Genomic DNA, 18,897 nt, shown 5'->3' on the forward strand with positions numbered 1-18,897 from the left:
GTTATGGGGGATTTTATGGGGATGTGGGGGTAACATTCCCACTTTGAGCTCCTTGGAGGAAGGATGGGATATACACCTGATCAATAAAATAAAACCCCAAGAGTCCTAGAGAGCTCACAGGCCTCTTCAAGTTAAAAAAACCTTATATTTCCCTGCATTCTGATTCAAACCGAAACTGTTTCTGGTTCTGTGTCCCTTCCCAGCTCTGATGGGTGTCACATTTTAAAGGCTGGAAATTCTAGACAATTAACAATACAACCCTTTTGTTGCTTATAGAGCTCATCAAGCAAAACCATCACAGTGATTTCATAGCCAACTCATAACAAAGCCACATGTCACTCCGTCCTGGCCAGACATTTAAGAGGGCCTGAGGTGCTAGTGTCTTGGAGTCCCTTTGTCCTTGAGAAACTGAAGCAAATGTGTGGTTTCAAAGGGTCAACACCCTCTCATTCACACCCCACTGTATCATTCTCTCTAAACTGTTATCGTCTATTGTATAATACAATGCGCCATCAAATCTAATGCACACCCTAATTTTCACGATGGCAATCTGGCCAAAAATGGTATGCATTACATTCGAGTAAATACGGTATAATTGAATGATAATAATAATCTGAGACTGGAATAGGGAGTAATGTTTGTTTATTGACCAAGCAGTTCCATTTAAAAAAACCAAAACAACCGAAACATTTTTGGCAACCCCCACTTCCGCGCCCCCCTCCCCACAATCTGTGCATCAAATAATCCTGAGCCAACCTCTTCTCCATTCACAGCCTGTCCAAGCATTTGCATGTCCCAGCCTTCACGCTACATCCTCCTCCATAAGATACTAATTTAGGGGATAACTGCACCCCGACCCTACTGACAGTCCATTAACAGAGCTGCCTGGCTCTGCCACTCTTTCCCCTTGGATCCCTGCTACTCCAGACTCCCATGCTGGAAAGGCCAGGCTGTTTTGGCTGCCCCTCCCAAGGCTTTTCCAAGAGGAAAAGGGCCAGCAGAGTTGGATCTTCAGATTTACATGCCCAAATTCTATGGGAGAGGAGTTGCCCAGTAGAGGGCCAATGTGGCCTGTGGCAGGAGGACAGGGCTGTTTCCCAAATATCTGCAAGGTGCCTCTATGATACAAACAGCTTAGCAATGAAACGGGCCTGCCTTTGCCAAGCTGCTGCCCCCTGTATGCTTTAGACTGCAACTCCCATCAGCCAGTGTTGTCATATAAAGCTGGAGCTGGTGGGAGTTGTAGTCCAAAAAGTCTGGAGAGTTCCGGGTTTGGGAAAGGCTAGTTTAAGCCATGGGTGGGGAACATTTTTGGAGTTACGGGCTCACTTCTGAGGGGAAAGTTATTGGGAGATGCACACACTGGTCGTGGGCAGGACGAGGCAAAAGGGGGCTGATTGGGGGCAGACATTTTCTCTTCCCCCCCTCCATTCATAAACATGCATCTCCTCAACTTGCAAGACATGTGATGTTCATATTTTGCTAATAATTAGGATTTGGGTTCTGTATAGCTCCATGATCATCACATCTCTCTACCTGGCCTTCTGGACTCTCCCCAGCCCACTTCCCTCACTGACTGCATCTCACCCTGAGTGGTTTTGCCTAGCTGGAATGTCCCCTTGAACACTGGTGATGATGTATTTTGTTTACCAGAATGGAAGACTGTGTAGAAACTAGTGTTCTGTATTAAGGTAAACTTTTTCATTCGTTGCTCTATATTATCTCTGGTCCTGCCAATGCTGGCATGTGGCCCTTAGGACGGTTACCCGGAATGGAATGTGGCCCTTGGGGTAAAAAAAAAAAGGTTCTCCACCTCTGAACTCAGTAGTTCCTCTGCACACATGGAACACATCCTCTATGCTGGCAATGTTTATTTGCAAAGCACTTTCCCAGCATGAAGAGAGGGGTGCCATTTTGGAAGCAGGTTTGGAAGAGGTGAGCAGACGTAAAAGAGAGCAGGAGACAGATAAAAGCAGGGAGGTGAGTGAGAGGCTCTGGGTGGGGTTCAAAATATCTAAACAGCTGTCCCATGGAAGATAGAACCAGCTTGTTTTCTGCTGCTCCAGAGGGGAGGACCCAAACCACTGGAATCAAATGAAAATGCATTCTCATCAGAGAAAGGACCCCAAACTGTGCCAAGGTTAGGAATCTAGCAAATCTCAAGGAGAACTATGCTTAGAAAAAAGCTACAGCCTGGGAGCCTCCTGCTGTTATTCTGTCTCCTATCAGCCTCAGCCAGCTTGACCAAGGAGTTTTAGTCCAGAAGTACCTGATAGGCTTGGAATGTCTCCCACCTGAAAGCTTAAGAGTGCTGCTGCCAGCCAGTGTTGACAATACTGAGCTAGATGGACTCGGTAAAAGGCAGTTTCCTATGTAATGGGCCAGTCACTGGGAATAGCTTTTACCAACAACTGAGCTCTGGGTTAGAAGGCTTCCAGGACATTTCAATACTATGGGTGAATATCTCCAGTGATCCCAAGTTTTGTGGGTCTCTCATCCAACTTTCCCGCCATACTGGTACTTTGGCCTTAAAATATCCTTGAATTGGGAGTGCTGTTGAAGCATGGCTGCTTGGACATTTGCTGGTCCAATTCACAGGTGTCCCAGGAGGTCTCTCCCGCTTTCAGGTACAGACAAGATCCAAAAATACAGTTATTTACACACGCAGAGCACAAGATTGTAAGATGTTAACTCCAGTGCTATTTAAACAGGGTGGCGGGTGGGGGGGGGGAAGGGAAACCCAACAACAACACAAAACAACACAATACCAAGGTTTGTACTACAATAAAAAGAAGATAGCCCTTCTCAAAGTTATTCAATAAATAGTAAAACTAGAAAATCAATTGCTTCTTTAAAAAATTTCAGCATAGGAATAAAACCAGCCACTCTGTGAAAGTGTTTCACTAATTCTGCTTAAAATTTCTAACTGGGCCAGGGCGGGTAGGTGGTTTTTTGAGGAGTTGGGGGTAGTTGGGAAATACTAGGGACAAAAGAGGTGGGGAGGTAAAGAAGAAACTCTGTTCCAGGGTTGGCATTGGGCCTTTTGAACGGCAGGATTGGAGGGCGGGAAACTGGGTTGCCAAGTGACCTGGTGTGCTCCTGTCAGCAGGTGAAGCACTTTAAAGCCTCGACGGAAGCACCATCACAAGCTAAGGCCTGCAGACCAAGTTGCTATCCAGGGCAGAACAGCAAGGGCTAGTCAAAAAGTTGGCAACCCCATGGCTGCCCACCTTCAATGGTACTGCTGCTGTTTCCAGGACAGAGAAAGGAGCTGCTTCCCCCAGTAGGTGGGTGAGGGGAGCCTTGGGAAAGCAAAGGCCTTGACGACCATTTGATTGTCTGCAGCCAGTCAAGTGAAGATTTGAACGAATTTCCATTTTGTAGAGAACACTTGGTGGGGGGCAGGTTGTGTGGAGGGTGTGGCCCTTTAGGGTGTAAAACCTACCAGAAAGCTCAACTTTGCTTTGTGGGCAGGCCAGCCTTCACTACAATTTCCATCAGGCCCAGTTAGCACAGCAGGATGGAAGTTGTAGTCCAAATCATCCGGAGGGCACCCGGTTGGTGAAGACTGGGGCAGATCACTGGGGGTGGAACTAAGGGCAAGAGAAGCTTTCCTAGTGGAATGTAGCAAAGACAAGCCAATGGTAAACAAGGCAGCCCCAAATTATTTCAGCCCCCCACCCGCAAACATCCATTGGGAACGGCCCTTGTCTGGGAGAGGCTTGTGCGTATAGTTCTGTAATCTAGCACCCACGTTGGAAAAGGATGGTGAGCCCACCCCTTGCAGTCAATAAATATCCACAAGGAACAGCCGACGTGTGTACAGACTGAGTGAAACACCATCACTGCCTGCCCAGTGCAGACCTTCTGGGCCTTGCCTGCTCCAAGCAGGCAGCCCACACTGAGATAGAGAGAGAGAGAGCACACCTGTGCCTCCCTCGAAAGGACGCTTGTGCAGAAGTCACAACCTGGAAAGGAAAGTGGCAGCTCCTTCTCATGAGGCATTGCCACAAAGGTCAACTGTGTGTGGTCAGCCTTTCAAAGAAGTGGAAACTACGCTCTGTTTTCTTAGATCTGCAAATCTTCCCAAAGATCATAGGGGGTTGGACTAGATGACCCTTGGGGTGGCCCCTTCAAACTCTGCAGTTCTATGAAATTATTATTTTTTCAGGGACAAACACTTCTGTCGCCAGCAAAGGGACTGCTGTGGCACGGAAGGATTGTTTTCTGGCCTCCCGAAGTCCCGCGAGAGAAGATTTTGCCAGGCTGTTTTGCAGAAAGTCCTGGGTCAGCAGCAACAAGCCCCACCAGCCCCCCTCCTGCCTCCAGGAGACCATGTGGCTTTTTTCTCTGCTGCACAACCTGGTGCTTTGGCTACCATTCGGGAAGACTTTTTTCCATCTGCCGGAAAGTTCTTCCCTTTGGACTCGTAGCCGCAGTCCCAATGGAAGAGAGGGAAAGGACAACCCACCCCACCGTCCGTTTAAAAATCTCGCCAGGATGGCTAAGAAATGTGCATTCCTGTGGGGGGTGGGGGGAATCTCTTGATATATAGAATATGCACAAGCAATATTATATATTTAAAATAGTTTTAACAATATATAGCTAGTCCTCCCCCTCACATCCAGGCTCTTCCTTCCATCCCAGGCCTGGTGGGAGTTTGCCTGCTTGGCTGAAGTTCCTTCCAGGCTGACAGGGCTCAGATCCTTGGCTATGATCCTTGGGGGCAGCCTCTGTGCAAACGTCGGACTCTTCCCCCCAGTAGCTGAAAAGCTGTCCCCAAACCCTTTCCGGAAAGGCGGGAGCAGGCACTGGACCACAAAATCTTCGGTGCTGAGCAACAGCACTTGTGGGCTGAGCTGGCCCTCTGCCCGGGTCTCTCCCTCCACCTAGGGCTGCATCACTGTGAAGCCGAGCTGGAGTCTTTGCAGTCGTTCTTCCCGCTTTTGGGAGCATTTGGCTTCAACAAGATGAAACGGTTCAAGAGGTCAGTCTCTGAGCTGGCCTGGGGGCCCGAGTACGAGTCACCTGTGGGCAGAGAGCAGACCTCGTCTCTGTTTGGAGAAATGCAATGTCATTAAGAAGAAGGACATCAGAAGAGCCTGCAGGATCAGGCCCACAGCCCATCTAGCCCAGCATCCTGTCCTCACAGCGGCTGATCAGATGCCTGTGTGAAGCCAGCAAGCAGGATTCAAAGACACGAGCACTTTTCTCTCCTGTGGTTTCCAGCAACTGGGGTGCAGAAACATCGCTGCCTAGGACTGTGGAGGCAGAGTATAGCTATCATAACTAGTACCATCAATAGCCTCCTCCTCCATGAATGTGCCCAATGCTCCTCCTTTAAAGCCATCTAAGTTGGTGGCCATCACTGCCTCCAACTTAGTTTAACTATGAGCTATGTGAAGAAGTTCTTTCTTCTGTATGTCCTGATTTTTTCCAACATTCATTTTCCCTTTGTCCACTTTTTCACACACTTCTATCATGCTCCCTTCGCTATTCATCTTATGTCTTTACTAAAAAAACGCCCCAAATATTGTAAACTTTCCTGACAGATGAGTTGCTCCATTCCCTTCATAATGTTAGTTGCCCTTCTCCTGTCTGTTCATTTTCTAAAACTCTGCAATATCCTCTTTCAGGTGAGGCTACCAGAACTGGATGGAAGTGAATCTGATCAACAAACCTGTGTGTGTTCTGACACAGGGGTTTCAATTTGACTGACAGGCCAGGCTATTTGACCCCAGAAGCCCCTGGCTTGAATCTCAGCTCTGCCATGAGCTCATTGTAAAAGTATCTGAGATGCAGATAATGTTAGTCCCATTCAGAGGAGACCCAGTCAAATTAACAGGGGTGACTAACTTAGGTTCATTCATTTCAGTGGATCTGACGCATTCAGAATGCTTCTTCATGCGCTACATAACTTTCAGGTTTTATGATTACTCATTATATTGTCATTTTAACCAGCCTTAGTCAACCTGGTGCTCTCCAGGTTGGGGCTGATGGGAGTTGCAGTCCAAAGCAGCTGGAGGCAGCCAGGTTGGCAAAGACTGGCTTAAACACAGGCCATATTTGATTCCTTTTTGTTGGTGTATTCTAATATTCTAAAAGAATTATGGTGTACACTTGTAAAACTGTCCGGGGAATTGTGGGCTAGAGAAGCACTATGTCATAGATGAATCGACCCACAAGATAGAGCACCGTTTTGGCTGAAGGACGGCACAGAAACATCCCAAATAAAGACACAAATCCACTGGGCACAATCTTGCCAAAGTTTAAGCACTTTTTTCAGTCCCATTGATTTCAAGAGAGAGAGATCAAGGCCCCCTGTGCAAATCAATAGGGCTTAGAAGTGCTTAACTTTCTTTGGATTGTGGCCATGGTGTTTTAAGATGCCAATACAATATCTAACGTAATAGACTGCAGAGCAGCATCAAAACATGACATTAAATGAGGGTTGCCCTGTCAGCTTTCTGATATGTAGAGGCATCCTAAATCCAGAAAAATCTCAATTGGCCATTAAGGTCACTGGGTGACCTTGAGCCAGCCACCGTCTTCCCTCAGCCTGACCTACCTCACAGGGTTGTTGTTGGGACATTAAATGAGGAGGCAGAGAACCATGTATGTCAACCTTGAGCAACTCGGAGAAGGTGGTGAGCTACAAATGAAATGAATCAATGAATGGATACTACGCTGTAACGTTTATCTATGCCAGGCATCCCCAAACTGCGGCCCTCCAGATGTTTTGGCCTACAACTCCCATGATCCCTAGCTAACAGGACCAGTGGTCGGGGAAGATGGGAATTGTAGTCCATCTGGAGGGCCGAAGTTTGGGGATGCCTGATCTATGCTCTTCAATTATCTTTTTTCCTTAAATTGTTGAAATTGTGTCTGTTGCATACTTATACTTGGAACCACTTTCATATCAATCAATACCAAGCAAACTATAAATGACTTAAATAAGAAACATGGCTTAGTGTGCAATCGTACACGTCTCCATTGAGGTGAGCCACTCACAGTCTGGCAGGACTTATTCCCAGGTTCACCTGTGTGGCCGGGGCAGCCAGCCTGTGTCCCTTTGGGGGTTGCTGGATTCCCATCAGCCCCCAAAGCCACCATGGCCAATAGTTAGGGATGATGTGTGTTGTATGCTAGGAACATCTGGAAAGCCACAGGTCAACCAAGATTGCAGCCTTATTTTACCTCTCTGCTTTCTTAGCTTCATATCCTGCCCTTCTTAGCTTCATATCCTGCCCTAACATAAAATAACCCAAATAACATTAAAAATGTTAATCAGAGCTAATTTTAAAAATGGGACCAGGTAATACCTTTAAAGTTTTAAAAGGTGCCTTTCAAAGCTGCCTTTCAGTGAACACCTGTTTACAAAAAGGTCTAAGCCAGGCATCCCCAAACTGCAGCCCTCCAGATGTTTTGGCCTACAACTCCCATGATCCCTAGCTAACAGGACCAGTGGTCAGGGAAGATGGAAATTGTAGTCCAAAACATCTAGAGGGCTGAAGTTTGGGAATGCCTGGTCTAAGCTCAGCGTTACAGATTTCAGCATCTACTCCAGATAACCACCAGAAGCAAAATTATTGTGCTGTTTTGCATGATGGAAGAGCCCTGGAGGAAAGAAGTTAAGTTCCTTGAAAGCAAGGGAAGCAGGCTCCGATTCAACATGACACACGCAGAGCCCTTTTCAAAAAAGTGGAACTCCAACCACCAGCGATTTTGTAAGATCTTGAGAAAGCAAGATCTTAACTTTTTTTTTTTTTAAAAAAGGACAGCTTTAATCCAGCGATCGCCAGTTGGCGGCCGAAAGGCTGGATCTGGCCTGCAAATCCATTTTAATCTACACCCCCCCCCCCGGCAGCAACTGTACCAAATTTGAATCGCAAACCCTGAACACCAGCTGCAGCTCTATTAGCCCACGCTGGGGATCTTTAGGGTCAAAGAACAGAGACGTAATGCAACGAGGTGCTTGTTGGAGCCAATGCAGGAGCTGGATTTTGGGAGATTTTCTTTTGGGGATGGGTGGGGGAGAGTTATGGAGAAACGGCTGACTCCCAGCACCCCCACCCCAAAGCCTACACAAGTGCCTACAGACTTTAGGGGTGTGGGTGGGAGACAACAGGACAATTGAATTCTGGGGGAAGCCCAGATCCGCCCCCCACCCTGCAGAGCAGAGACTCACCACTGTAATTTGAGGATTCGGCAATGTTCTGCGAGCCGGTGATGTGGTGCCAGTAGGCGCTGCGTGGCAACATGGTGGTTGGTGTGCAGGGGTAGGAGTAATGCTCTGTGCCCTTGTTCAACAGCTGGAAAAGAGGAGGAGGAGTGTAGATTTTAGGAATCAAAGCTGTGCACAGGGGAGAGATAGAATGGCACGTAGGAAATGCTGCAGTCTGGGAAGAGATGAGATAACAATAGGGCCAACATGGGCAGGGGGTGGAAGCTGGTACAAATTACCGGGAAGGTGGTCCAGATTACTGGAAGGTGGTCCAGAACCCAATTATCTTGCATATGTTTTATGCAGGGACAGCCCATCCCGTTTTGCTGCCTGAGGCAAAATGGAAAGGTGACACCCCTCTCAAAGCCTCACAAGTCCCCAGGGGTGGGGGCACAGTCTTGCCAAGCTGGCCCCTCCAGTTGTTTTGGGCTGCAATTTGCACCAACTCACAGGATTTGTAGTCCAGTACGTCTGGAGGGCACCAGGTAAGCAAAGTTATCGTACATTTGAGGCACTGCGGGGCAGCTTTAAACTGCCATGGCTCCCTCCCCACAAGAATTCTGAGAGCTGTAGTTTGTAAAAAGGGAAGAGAGTTGCTAGGATCCCCTTAATCCCCTCCCAGAGCTATAATTCTCAGAGTGGTTTAACAATCAATCCCTGTTCAAAGGAACTGTCTGGGAATTGTAGCTCTGAGAGGGGAATAAGGGTCTCCTAAAAATTCTCAGCACCCTCAACAAACTGCAGCTGTTTAGAGAGCCGGGATACTGCTTTAATGCATAGGGGGGATGTGGACTAACTGAACTTAAGTGTTTGGGCTGATGTTTTAAAGCTGTCACAAGAGTCAAGGAATCTCTCCAGGCATCCCCTCAACTGCCGCCTGGGGGCAACCATTCCTGCAGTGGAGAGCTGGGAAGCAGAGCTCACTGTCAGCTCTGCTGTGACAGGCTAGCCCCACCAGGCCTCCTCTCCCTTCAACGGTCACCAGGGGGCAGCCATTCCACCAAGCTGCCTCAGTGGGGAGAAATGGGAAGGCGGTGGCTCGCTTCATCAGCTTTCATCCAGCTCCTGAACTGTTTAGAAGTTGGTGCCTGAGTTTTGATTTGGATTTTGCTCTTCCTCTTACTTTCCCTTAATTTGTTTAGCTCGATAAGCACACGGGTAGGGATAGTACGGAGACTGCTCTGGGAGCCTTTGTGGCCGAGGGGCAAGCACAAATGCTCCAAAATGAAATAAACCAACCAACCTCCCTTTCACACTTGCCTCTGTGTCGCAGCATGCTGAATGTCTGTTCTTGCAAAGCACCAGCTGTTTTGGAGATACCCGCTTCTATATCCCCAGTGCCAAGGGATGGTTAGAGGCGATGAAAACCCCCTGCACCCCACATCCACCTCCCCTCCAGCCATGAGCTCACCCTCACATTCTTCTCCATCTCCAGAAGGACGCGCTTGTGCTGTTCAGCAATGGCTAAGGTGGCACTGTGCACCCTCTGGTAGATCTGCTCACCCTCCTGGGTCTGAAAGGTATACAGGCCTTCGCCGGCGTCACACATCCTGCTAAGCAAAAGGGCGGCGACAGAGAGCAAGAGGTCAAAAGCGGGACCCCAGTGAAGGGGTGCGCACAAACCTCAAAGCGGCTGCTTCCACCCCATCAATGCTGTTCACATTGTAGTTGTCCCGCCTCACACTTGCACTGTTTACACCTCACTCCTGCATGGACTTCACAAACATGCATGCTTTTCTCTCTGCCCCACTTGCAAATCCAGTACAAGAGCTTCACAAATACACTTTGCTTTTTGTTTTGTTTTTGTGTTGGCTTACAGTTTTTTAATCCCACTCTTCAGATGGAAAAGGATTGTGGAGCTGCTTACAAATGCCAGTGATAAGAGAGGCTCTGTCTTCAGGCTCGCAATCAAAAAGACATGGCACAAAAGGAAGAGGGATTGGGAGGGAGTAGGAAAAACACAGGAGCTATTTCTTAGTTACAGAGTTCTTGTAATGACCAGGAGGAATGGAAAGATTTCAAGTGTGGAAGAAGCCAAAGGGATGTGCTTTAAGGGCATGTGAGACTGTGGTAGTTTGCCAGAGCTCTCCTGCGCTCTGCTGAAGTTCAGTGCCTGCAACCAAAAGGTCCTTCCTACAAAGTGCCTTCTGAGCCCAAGCAACTGGTCCACGCCTGCCTGCTTTCACCAGCTCATCAACTCTGACAGGGCTACAATCCATTCCTTACCCATATGACAAGTGTATAGAGCATGGAGTTGTGATCCTGTGTAACACACACAAGCTGCAATGAAGGTGCCCATTAATGCACCCCCAGAAAAGAGGCCACAGGAATGGCACATACTAACTTTTACATGCAAAGGTAGAATTAAGCAGAAATACATTTCATCTCACCCTACTGTGGAAGACAGTGACCTGGTGATCTGCTCAGTCTGAAAGACCAGGGGCTTACTGGCCTCTGGTTCTCGCATCGTAAAACTGGACTTGGACCAGGTAGTCATGCTTCCAAATAGAGGGCTGTCCTCTAAACTAGGACACAAGGCCACCCTATATCCACTGTAATTCAATGTGACAAACACAATCCCATAGCAAACACTGCTCAGTGCTTTCTGAAACTAACTAAAACAATTCATTTGTTGTTACTTCTTAGAACTCGGACTTAGAAGCCGGATGATTGATTACACAAACAGGCAGGCTCTCAGATAGGAAATTGCACCTACTCAGCTCCTCCTTGGTCATTCTGCTGCCAAACTAAACGAAGCTAAACCATGGTTTTGCTTAGCATATTGTCTGAATCTGGGCTCAGGTCCAGTTCTCCCCGACAAGCGAGCTGTAAACCACACGACAAACTTTGGTTACAGCTCATAGTTTGGCCAGAGAGAGCTAAACCACAAGTGTGTGTTCAGACAACACAAGCTTGAACTCGGACAGGCTAATCCAAAAATGGCCAGGGAAGAACCAACAATCTGGCTGCAATCTCCTTCGTAAAAGGCCACACCTTTGCTCATCCATACTAAACCATGGCTTGGCAGAGTGTTTCATGCAAAATGGGCCACAGGCTATGTGAAGAACCAAGGACAGCTGAAATTATTTTATGAAGTTGATTTGGGGTTGTTTATATAGACTGGTGATAGCAGAGTCCATCCTCTTTTTGAGCCTGGTGGAGTTTCCACCAAGGCTGGGAGAGTGAGAGTATCTTGCAGGCTCGCTCTGTTGCTCCTTTGACCCTGCCCCCTCTCGTGAAAGCATTGCTCCTCTTCTGTTTTGGAGCTAACTACAGTTAGCACTACATCTGCCCCAGCATCTCCCCTAACCATAATCAGCATCAAACAGCCATTTGCAAATATGATTAGAAGCAGATTTGCAAATTGTGTGGCTTGGGCTAAGCATGATTAGCATTGACATTGGCACAGACATCGGCTTGCTCTGAGGCAAACAGTTCCACTGAGCTGTATGTGCAAAGAATTGCAGCCTAGCATTTGCCCAAAGGTGCCCAGGGAGTCTGAAGGCCTCTCCAGACAACCTCTTTATTGAGCACTCATCCAGATTTGCTTGCACAAAGCTTATTTAGAGATTAGATTATATCGAACCTTTTTTGAGCCTTCCTTCTGATTTGTTTGCGGCGAGGTTATATGAAAATGAATATTCATTCTGATTTGCTTGTGGGGTTTTTACACGCCTTTCCAGTAGTCATCCATTCTCCCCACACTATTCAATGCACTTCCCCATCGCTTTCCAAACAGCACAGAAACTGTTTTGACCAGACAGAAGTTCATGAAATTATGAATGGCATGGAGAAAGTGGGTAAAGTTTTCCCTCCTCTCTCATAACACTAGAATTCGTGGACATCCAGATTCGCAGCAGATAAAACAAACTATGTCTTCATGCAGCACAGTGTTAAACTATGGAACTCACTCCTGCGGGAGGCCACCAATTTGGGTGGCTTTAAAAGAGGATTGGACAAATTCATGGAGGAAAAGGCTATCAATGGCTACTAGCCACAATGGTGGACTTCCTCCACTGTTAATGGCTGCATGTCTGATACCAGCTGCTGGAAACTTAGGAGGGAAGAGGGCTCTTGTGCTCAAATCCTGCTTGTAGGTTTCCCACAGGCATCTGGTTGGCCACTGTGGGAACAGGATGCTGGACTAGATGGGCCACTGGCCTGATCCAGCAGGCTGCTTTGAATTTCTTAGGTCCCGCCCCCCTCTTGCTTTTTTAGTGGATTTGTTGTGCTAGGGTGATGGAACACTTTGATCCATTTTAAACATGCAAACCTAAAGTTCTGGTATTTGCTCGATTCCTTCCTGCAAAGCAGTCGTGGAGCGTGTGCCCGTGCTGCCCTGGGCACAAGGAGTGTTATGGCCGAGGAGGGTGGATGGCAGCATTGCTGCCTATTCTCCTGCTCTCCTCCCCACCGAGCTGTGGCCAGGGATAAGAGGCACAGTTCCTTCTCGCTCCAAGCCAGGCTCCAATGAAGGAGCCTGCTGTGGGGGAGCCTGTTTGCGGCCCCCTCACAAAATTGTGCCCGGCGCCACAGCCTCCACTCATGCTATGCCTCTGCTGCAAAGTCCCAATAGTCTGGAAGCACTCTGATGCAATAGTATTGCACCTGGATAAATCTTTTGAATGGGTTGTGAATTATCCCTTTATGGCAAAGATCTGAGATCCTCCCACACTGGGAAAGAAAGAGGTGAATGGGACCTCTGCCTGGCTTGGGAGTTTTTCATCCTTATAGTATAGTGGGTGGGTTATTCCCCCACTACCCTGCCAAAGAAACAAACAGCTTTATTGTCAGAACAGGCTGTTCCACAGCCTCAGAGCAGGGTGGGACGGGGCTTGTTGGAAGAGTTCCTCTAATCTCTCTATAAAAGCCAGGCATAATGAGTCAGTGAAGGTCTGGGATAAAAGGGAAAGATCAAATTTCTTTCCTTTGTAGATGGTAATTAGCTGGAGTCGCTAAGAGGTGCAGGCTGGGATGGTCTAAATCAATTTGCAAAGTTCACAAGGTAGGGGAAAGTCCGAGAGTTTCTGGGAAAAGGCTTTTTGGGGTTTAAAATCCTGCCATGGAGTGTGATGAGCAAACAACTGGGCTTCATTGCATGGCTGTAGTGGGGACTGCAGGGCTGCTTCCCCTGCCCCTCCCCCCACCCACAATCACTGCATGTGAAAATCCATCAATATGGATTCCTGTCTGGTTGCACAGAGCACTTCTGGGAAGCAAAGTCCATACGGGGCCTTGGGGACATAGGAATCTGCTTTACACATAGTCAGACCACTGGGTCCGTCTAGATCAGTATTGCTGGCACTGACTGGCAACAGCTCTCTTGTGTTTCAGATTTTTCCCATCCCAACTAGAGATGCCAGGGCTTAAACCTGGATCTTCTGCCACATCATCCAGTCAATTGGCATGGCTAAGGGAGTGGAGAGGCTGTGGAAGAGCAAGCCCTCTCTACATGCATTCAGAAAGCATGTGTGAGGCACAACTTGGGGAGTGGAGTGTGCTCACTGCTCCTCTGACCTGAAGCACCAGGAAGTTCTGAAGGGGCTATGAGTGTCTGGATGAATGTGCTTAGAAGGCTTTTCAAGGTGGGCTTCCTGGTTGTGGCAAGACTTCAGTGTGTTCTTCCAAGACCACAGGAACTTCTCTTCAGACCTTCCTGTTCATCGTGGGAAGTCCAGGGTCCTCTGTTCCCCTCACAGAGCTACAACTTCCAGAATGGATTAATGGTCAACCCCTCTTCCCAAGGGACTCTGGAAATTGTAGCTCTGTGTAGGTTAGGAGGCAGGCAGGTGGGGCCTGGCAGGTGGAGGTTGCTGGGGCAGTTCCCATTTATCCAAATGGACCAGCCTCCACTATGCACTGGGGGGGGGGGATCCACACAGACTTGACTTCTTCCCTTTTTTCCCCCTGCTTTCCTTTTAGTACAGTAAGTCTGCCAGCCTCTCCTGAGGCTTTATGTAGATCTTGATTATGTGCCCGTAAAATATCCATGTGGAAAACATCAGCTTGGAAAATGGCTTTGGAAGAGATTCAGTGTTTTGGGGATTTCCCTCTCAGAAAATCCTTGGGGAAAGCTGAAATCATGGGAAGACCTGACCCACTCCGAATGCTGCCCAACCAGCCCCTCAGTGCCCTCCAGCCTTCCCTGTGGCCAGTTCCCTTCCCTTTATAGTGGCAGTGGCCTAGTGGGTGGAGGCAAGCTGAAGGGAGAGAGACTGCTCTTTGGGTTTTTCTTAGGCCCCAAAGCAGCCTTCCCCAATCCAGATGTTTGGGATTGCATCTCTCATCTGTCTATCAGTCCCACCCAGGTGCAAAGCCCAGCAACAACACTAACTGAAATAAGTATGCCCTTAGCAGCTCCAGAGAACTACATGTGGTAACAATCCACTGTCTGCCCCATTTTTATGACTGCTACCACCTTATATCCATTTCTGACCAGTTTCAGTCTCAGCAGGTCATTATAAGAACTTTGTGAGGAGTGGTGCCCGGGTTTTCTTTTCCCCTTCTCCCTCCTTGCCCTCTTTCCTTCTGCATCCTGCCTTTCAGATTGCAAAAGCCTGTTGTTGATCTGCAAGCAATTCTGGGAGCCTCTTTTTGCTAAAGCATGGGGTACAAACCTTGAAAAGAGACAAATAAATAAGAAATTCCGCCTCTATCACAAAAATATCGAGATCTTTCCTTACAGGTAGGTTAAGCTGAAATATTGTGGATAGCCCAAGGTCATCTAATGTGATGTGCTTCACAACGCCAATTCTCAGTGGTTATGGCCGCTGTGCAGAGCTGGACTGATACTTTAAATTATTCCCAAGTTTCAGAACATACCCACTCCCACAACCAGAACAGCGTTGCAAGCCCTGTGGGCCACACGTCCCTGCATGCATACCGGCCAGCCTCAAAGGTGAACCGCGTGGCATCTCGCCCGTAGCGTCGCAGCGAGCACAGGGGCCAGGAGACGAGCTTGACGCGGGGGTTGTGCATGTCCCAGAGGTAAATGTTCTCGTGTGTGATCTGCAGCTTGCACTCGCCGTAGATGTCCAGGTTGGGGCAGGGCAGGAGGAAGACGTTGAAGCGATCTGCGGGGGAGAAAGGGGCGCTGCTGAGCCAGGCTTGCTGGCACCTTTTCTGCTTCATACCACCCCTTTTCCACCCCTCCAATCTGTCTCCTTCCCAAGATTTTGCTTGAGCAACAGCAAAACTCACCAGTCTGCCACCCTTCAGGCTCAATGTTTGTGGCTCTGATTAGCTGCCTCCTAAGCCTAATTGTAGAAGGGACCCAGGTGGCGCTGTGGGTTCAACCACTGAGCCTAGGGCTTGCTGATCAGAAGGTCAGCGGTTTGAATCCCTGTGACGGGGTGAGCTCCCGTTGCTCAGTCCCAGCTCCTGCCAACCTAGCAGTTCGAAAGCACGTCAAAATGCAAGTAGATAAATAGGAACCGCTACAGCGGGAAGGTAAACGGCGTTTCCATGTGCTGCTCTGGTTCGCCAGAAGTGGCTTTGTCATGCTGGCCACATGACCTGGAAGCTGTACACCGGCTCCCTCGGCCAATAATGCGAGATGAGCGCGCAACCCCAGAGTCGGTCACGACTGGACCTAATGGTCAGGGGTCTCTTTACCTTTTAAGCCTAATTGTAGCCTCGCCAGGTACTCCCTGGCCACAATCTGCCGCTTAAATCCCAACACCGCCTCTGTCCCACACTTAGACAGAGCTGCTGTTCACTGCATCCCCATGCCCTGGGCTCAGTGTCCAGGGCTTGCTCCAGGTATCGCTGCTCTTGCCCTGGGCAGCAGTGTCTGCAATGTCCATCTCAAGGAGCTGCCCTCTGCACTGCCACGCCTGGCTCCCTGCTTGTGGAATGCTCTCCCTAGAGAGGCTCACCTGGTTGGCACCATTGCATATCTTTAGGCACCAGGGAAATACATTACTTCCCCCCCCCCCAAAGACTTCCCCCCAGGCTTTCAGTTATCTGGGGCCTCCTACAGCAGGTGAGATTTTTCAGTCCTGTCTTTAAAAAATGTGGATGAGTTTTAGATCTTCCTCTGTTTCATTTTAGGCTGGTTTCAAAGTATGGGTTATGTCTTTATTGCTTTAAGTTAAAAAGGTAAAGGTAATGGGACCCCCTGACCATTAGGTCCAGTCGTGACCGACTCTGGGGTTGTGGCGCTCATCCAGGTCATGTGGCCAGCATGACAAAGCCGCTTTGGGCGAACCAGAGCAGCACACAGAAACACCGTTTACCTTCCCGCTGTAGCGATCCCTATTTATCTACTTGCACTTTGAAGTGCTTTCGAACTGCTAGGTTGGCAGGAGCTGGGACCGAGCAATGGGAGCTTGCGGGGATTTGAACCACTGAACTTCTGATCGGCAAGCCCTAGGCTCTGTGGTTTAACCCACAACGCCACCCGTGTGCTTCAAGTTACTTTTGGTATTTAAAAAAAAAAGAGAAAAAAGAACGGCTAATAAGATCAATAAGTAATGACAGGCCATTTGTTTCTCCAGTCAATCTTTCCACCACCCTCATTCCCCAGCCACCCCACCACCATAGCAAATTCAGGACAGCCTGCCCCCTTACCTGTCTGCTCACACTGCACTCCAGGTGCCAGCAGATCTGGCTCTCCCAGGCTGATGTCGTTGAGCCGTGCCCCCAGACACTCGATGGACAGAGTTTTGTACCACTCCTCAGCCTCCAGCTCTGCAAGATGGGAATCGCCCTCAGTTAGTGTCCAACGTTCAGCCCTGTTGCCATTTAGTTCAACACAGCACACATACCCTTGACAGTGGCTTGCACCCTCGTAGAATGTACCCGCACGCTGCTGCTCACAAACACCCCCATAAATCCCACAGTGGGGCTCCTACCAGATTCACAGGTGAACGTCCGAGCCGAGTCGTCAGTGAAGATGATGGCCACGGCCTGCCGCTTAGTCTCCTTTGGTAGCCTCGTGATGCATTTCACGTTGCTGATCTCAGTGACCTGCAGGAGAGCCACATGCCTTAAGGGGAGCAGCTCCCTACAGCCCACCTTCGTCTGCAGAGAAGAGGAAAGGGATCCCTGGCTCTCTACCCAAGAACACCTGGGCAGCTCCATGCTGAGCAGGAGGAGGGAAACTTGGCCCCGGGTCTCAATGCGGCCATCCAGGACTCTTTATAAGGTCTTCAAGAGCCCCCTGCTTCACACTCTCCTAGAGTGATTTTGCCTGGCTGGAAATTTGTTCTGGAACTGTGATAATGCCTCTTTCTTAGCTAGCTGGAGGGAAGGTGTGTGTGTGTGTGTGTGTGTGTGTGTGTGTGTGTGTGTGTGCAAGCACATATAGACCTCTGACTTACACAATGCTGGAATGTGTGGTGCATTTTTCAACACATTTCCCCAGCACTTTCCAAACTACAAGTTTTGCTCCATCCTCTTTTTTTAAATCTCTGGCCCCATCACTGACTTGGGGATCCCGAAAGCTTGCCTTTGGCCTGAATAATGTTGCCCACCCCCAATGTTCAAAAGAATACTTCCCAACTCCTGTACAGTTGGGAGTTGTGCAGCAGCTTAGATGGGAGAGCAAAAGCTGTTTTGTAGGGAGAAGCCAATGGGGTGGGTGGCTTCGTTCACCAGCCATTCCAGAAGTTACTCATTTATGCTGGTGGTTGGGGAAGAGACTCTCTGGACAGAGGACTCTGAGACAGCAATCCCCCTTAAAAAGGTGGGATGTGCCAACTCAGAAGTGTCTCAAACAGCCTCAACCTCCTTGGGTACCCTGCATAAAGAGAGAAGGATGTAATTGTTGAGGGGAGGGGCATTTGTTGGTCCAGAAGGCTGGGCAGGTGCCCTGGCTGTTCGCCTCCATTTTCCAGGAGCCTGAGAGCATTGAGATGGGCAGCGGGGCATATGAGTGGTGGAATAGGGTCTTGCACTGGGTGACTAAGGTGGTGAGGAGAGGAAGGCCCAGGAGGTTGGGTGAAAGAGTGGAAAGGATGGCCAGCGGGAGAGCTCAAGCAGGAGGGCTGTGCTCTGCTTCTAAAACATAAACAGGTTTATTTTTGCCACAATGACTCCCTTGGGCAGGGATGTTTTTTTCCAGCACGCAATGTCACACGGACCACAACAGTGCCCTGGGGAAGCATTTAAGGATAATGAGAATGTCGCTGAACTAGGAAACGGTGGCCAATCACCATCACTAGAGGAGGCAAACTGCAAGCTGGCTCTGCGTAGGAGCCTCCCCAAAGGGGTCCCGTGAAGGAGGAAGGAGGAAAGTACAAGATGCTGACTGAGAATCATAAAATTGTAGAGTTGGAAGGGAGCCCAAAGGTCATCCAGTCCAACACCCTGCAATGCAGAAGGCACAGCTCAAGAATCCCTGTCAGGTGGCCACCTAAACCCTGCTTACAAACTTCCACTGAAAGAGTCCACCACCTTCCAAAGCAGTCAATCCCACTGTCAAACAGCTCTTACCATCAAAAAGTTCTTCCTAAATTATAGTCAGAATATCCTTTTCTTGTCTTTTGAATCCATTGGTTTGGGTTCTACCCCCTGGAGCAGCAGAAAGCAAGCTTGCTCCATCTTCCATGTGACAGACCTTTAGATGTTTGGTGATGGGCATCCTATCATCTCTCAGTCTCCACTTCTGCAGGCTAAAGTACACCAGGTGGGGTCTAACCAACGCAGTACTCTTACTAGACTTGATGCAG

The 18,897-nt window shown here is 48.8% G+C and overlaps 1 protein-coding gene across 5 annotated transcripts in view; it reads right to left on the bottom strand.

Moving 5' to 3' along the window:
* Nucleotides 1–627: 627 nt before the first annotated feature.
* The window catches only part of DOK4 (docking protein 4), a 61,681-nt gene continuing 43,411 nt past the window's right edge, over nucleotides 628–18,897 (bottom strand). Inside the window, exons 4-9 of one of the 5 annotated variants that reach the window (XM_035117849.3) lie at nucleotides 17,080–17,194; nucleotides 16,796–16,915; nucleotides 15,108–15,297; nucleotides 9,636–9,777; nucleotides 8,189–8,312; nucleotides 628–5,028 (exon numbers count right to left, since the gene is read on the bottom strand). In XM_035117849.3, the coding sequence (XP_034973740.1) occupies nucleotides 4,901–5,028; nucleotides 8,189–8,312; nucleotides 9,636–9,777; nucleotides 15,108–15,297; nucleotides 16,796–16,915; nucleotides 17,080–17,194 (819 nt within the window). In that variant the 3' untranslated portion in view covers nucleotides 628–4,900. Of the gene's footprint in view, nucleotides 5,055–6,605; nucleotides 6,653–8,188; nucleotides 8,313–9,635; nucleotides 9,778–15,107; nucleotides 15,298–16,795; nucleotides 16,916–17,079; nucleotides 17,195–18,897 lie in introns of those variants that run through there. The other 4 variants (XM_035117850.3, XM_060275898.2, XM_088672133.1 and 1 more) reach the window with 4 other exon arrangements.

This window comes from Zootoca vivipara, chromosome 6, assembly GCF_965207765.1.
Source record: "Zootoca vivipara chromosome 6, rZooViv2.hap1.1, whole genome shotgun sequence".
Lineage (NCBI taxonomy): Eukaryota > Metazoa > Chordata > Lepidosauria > Squamata > Lacertidae > Zootoca > Zootoca vivipara.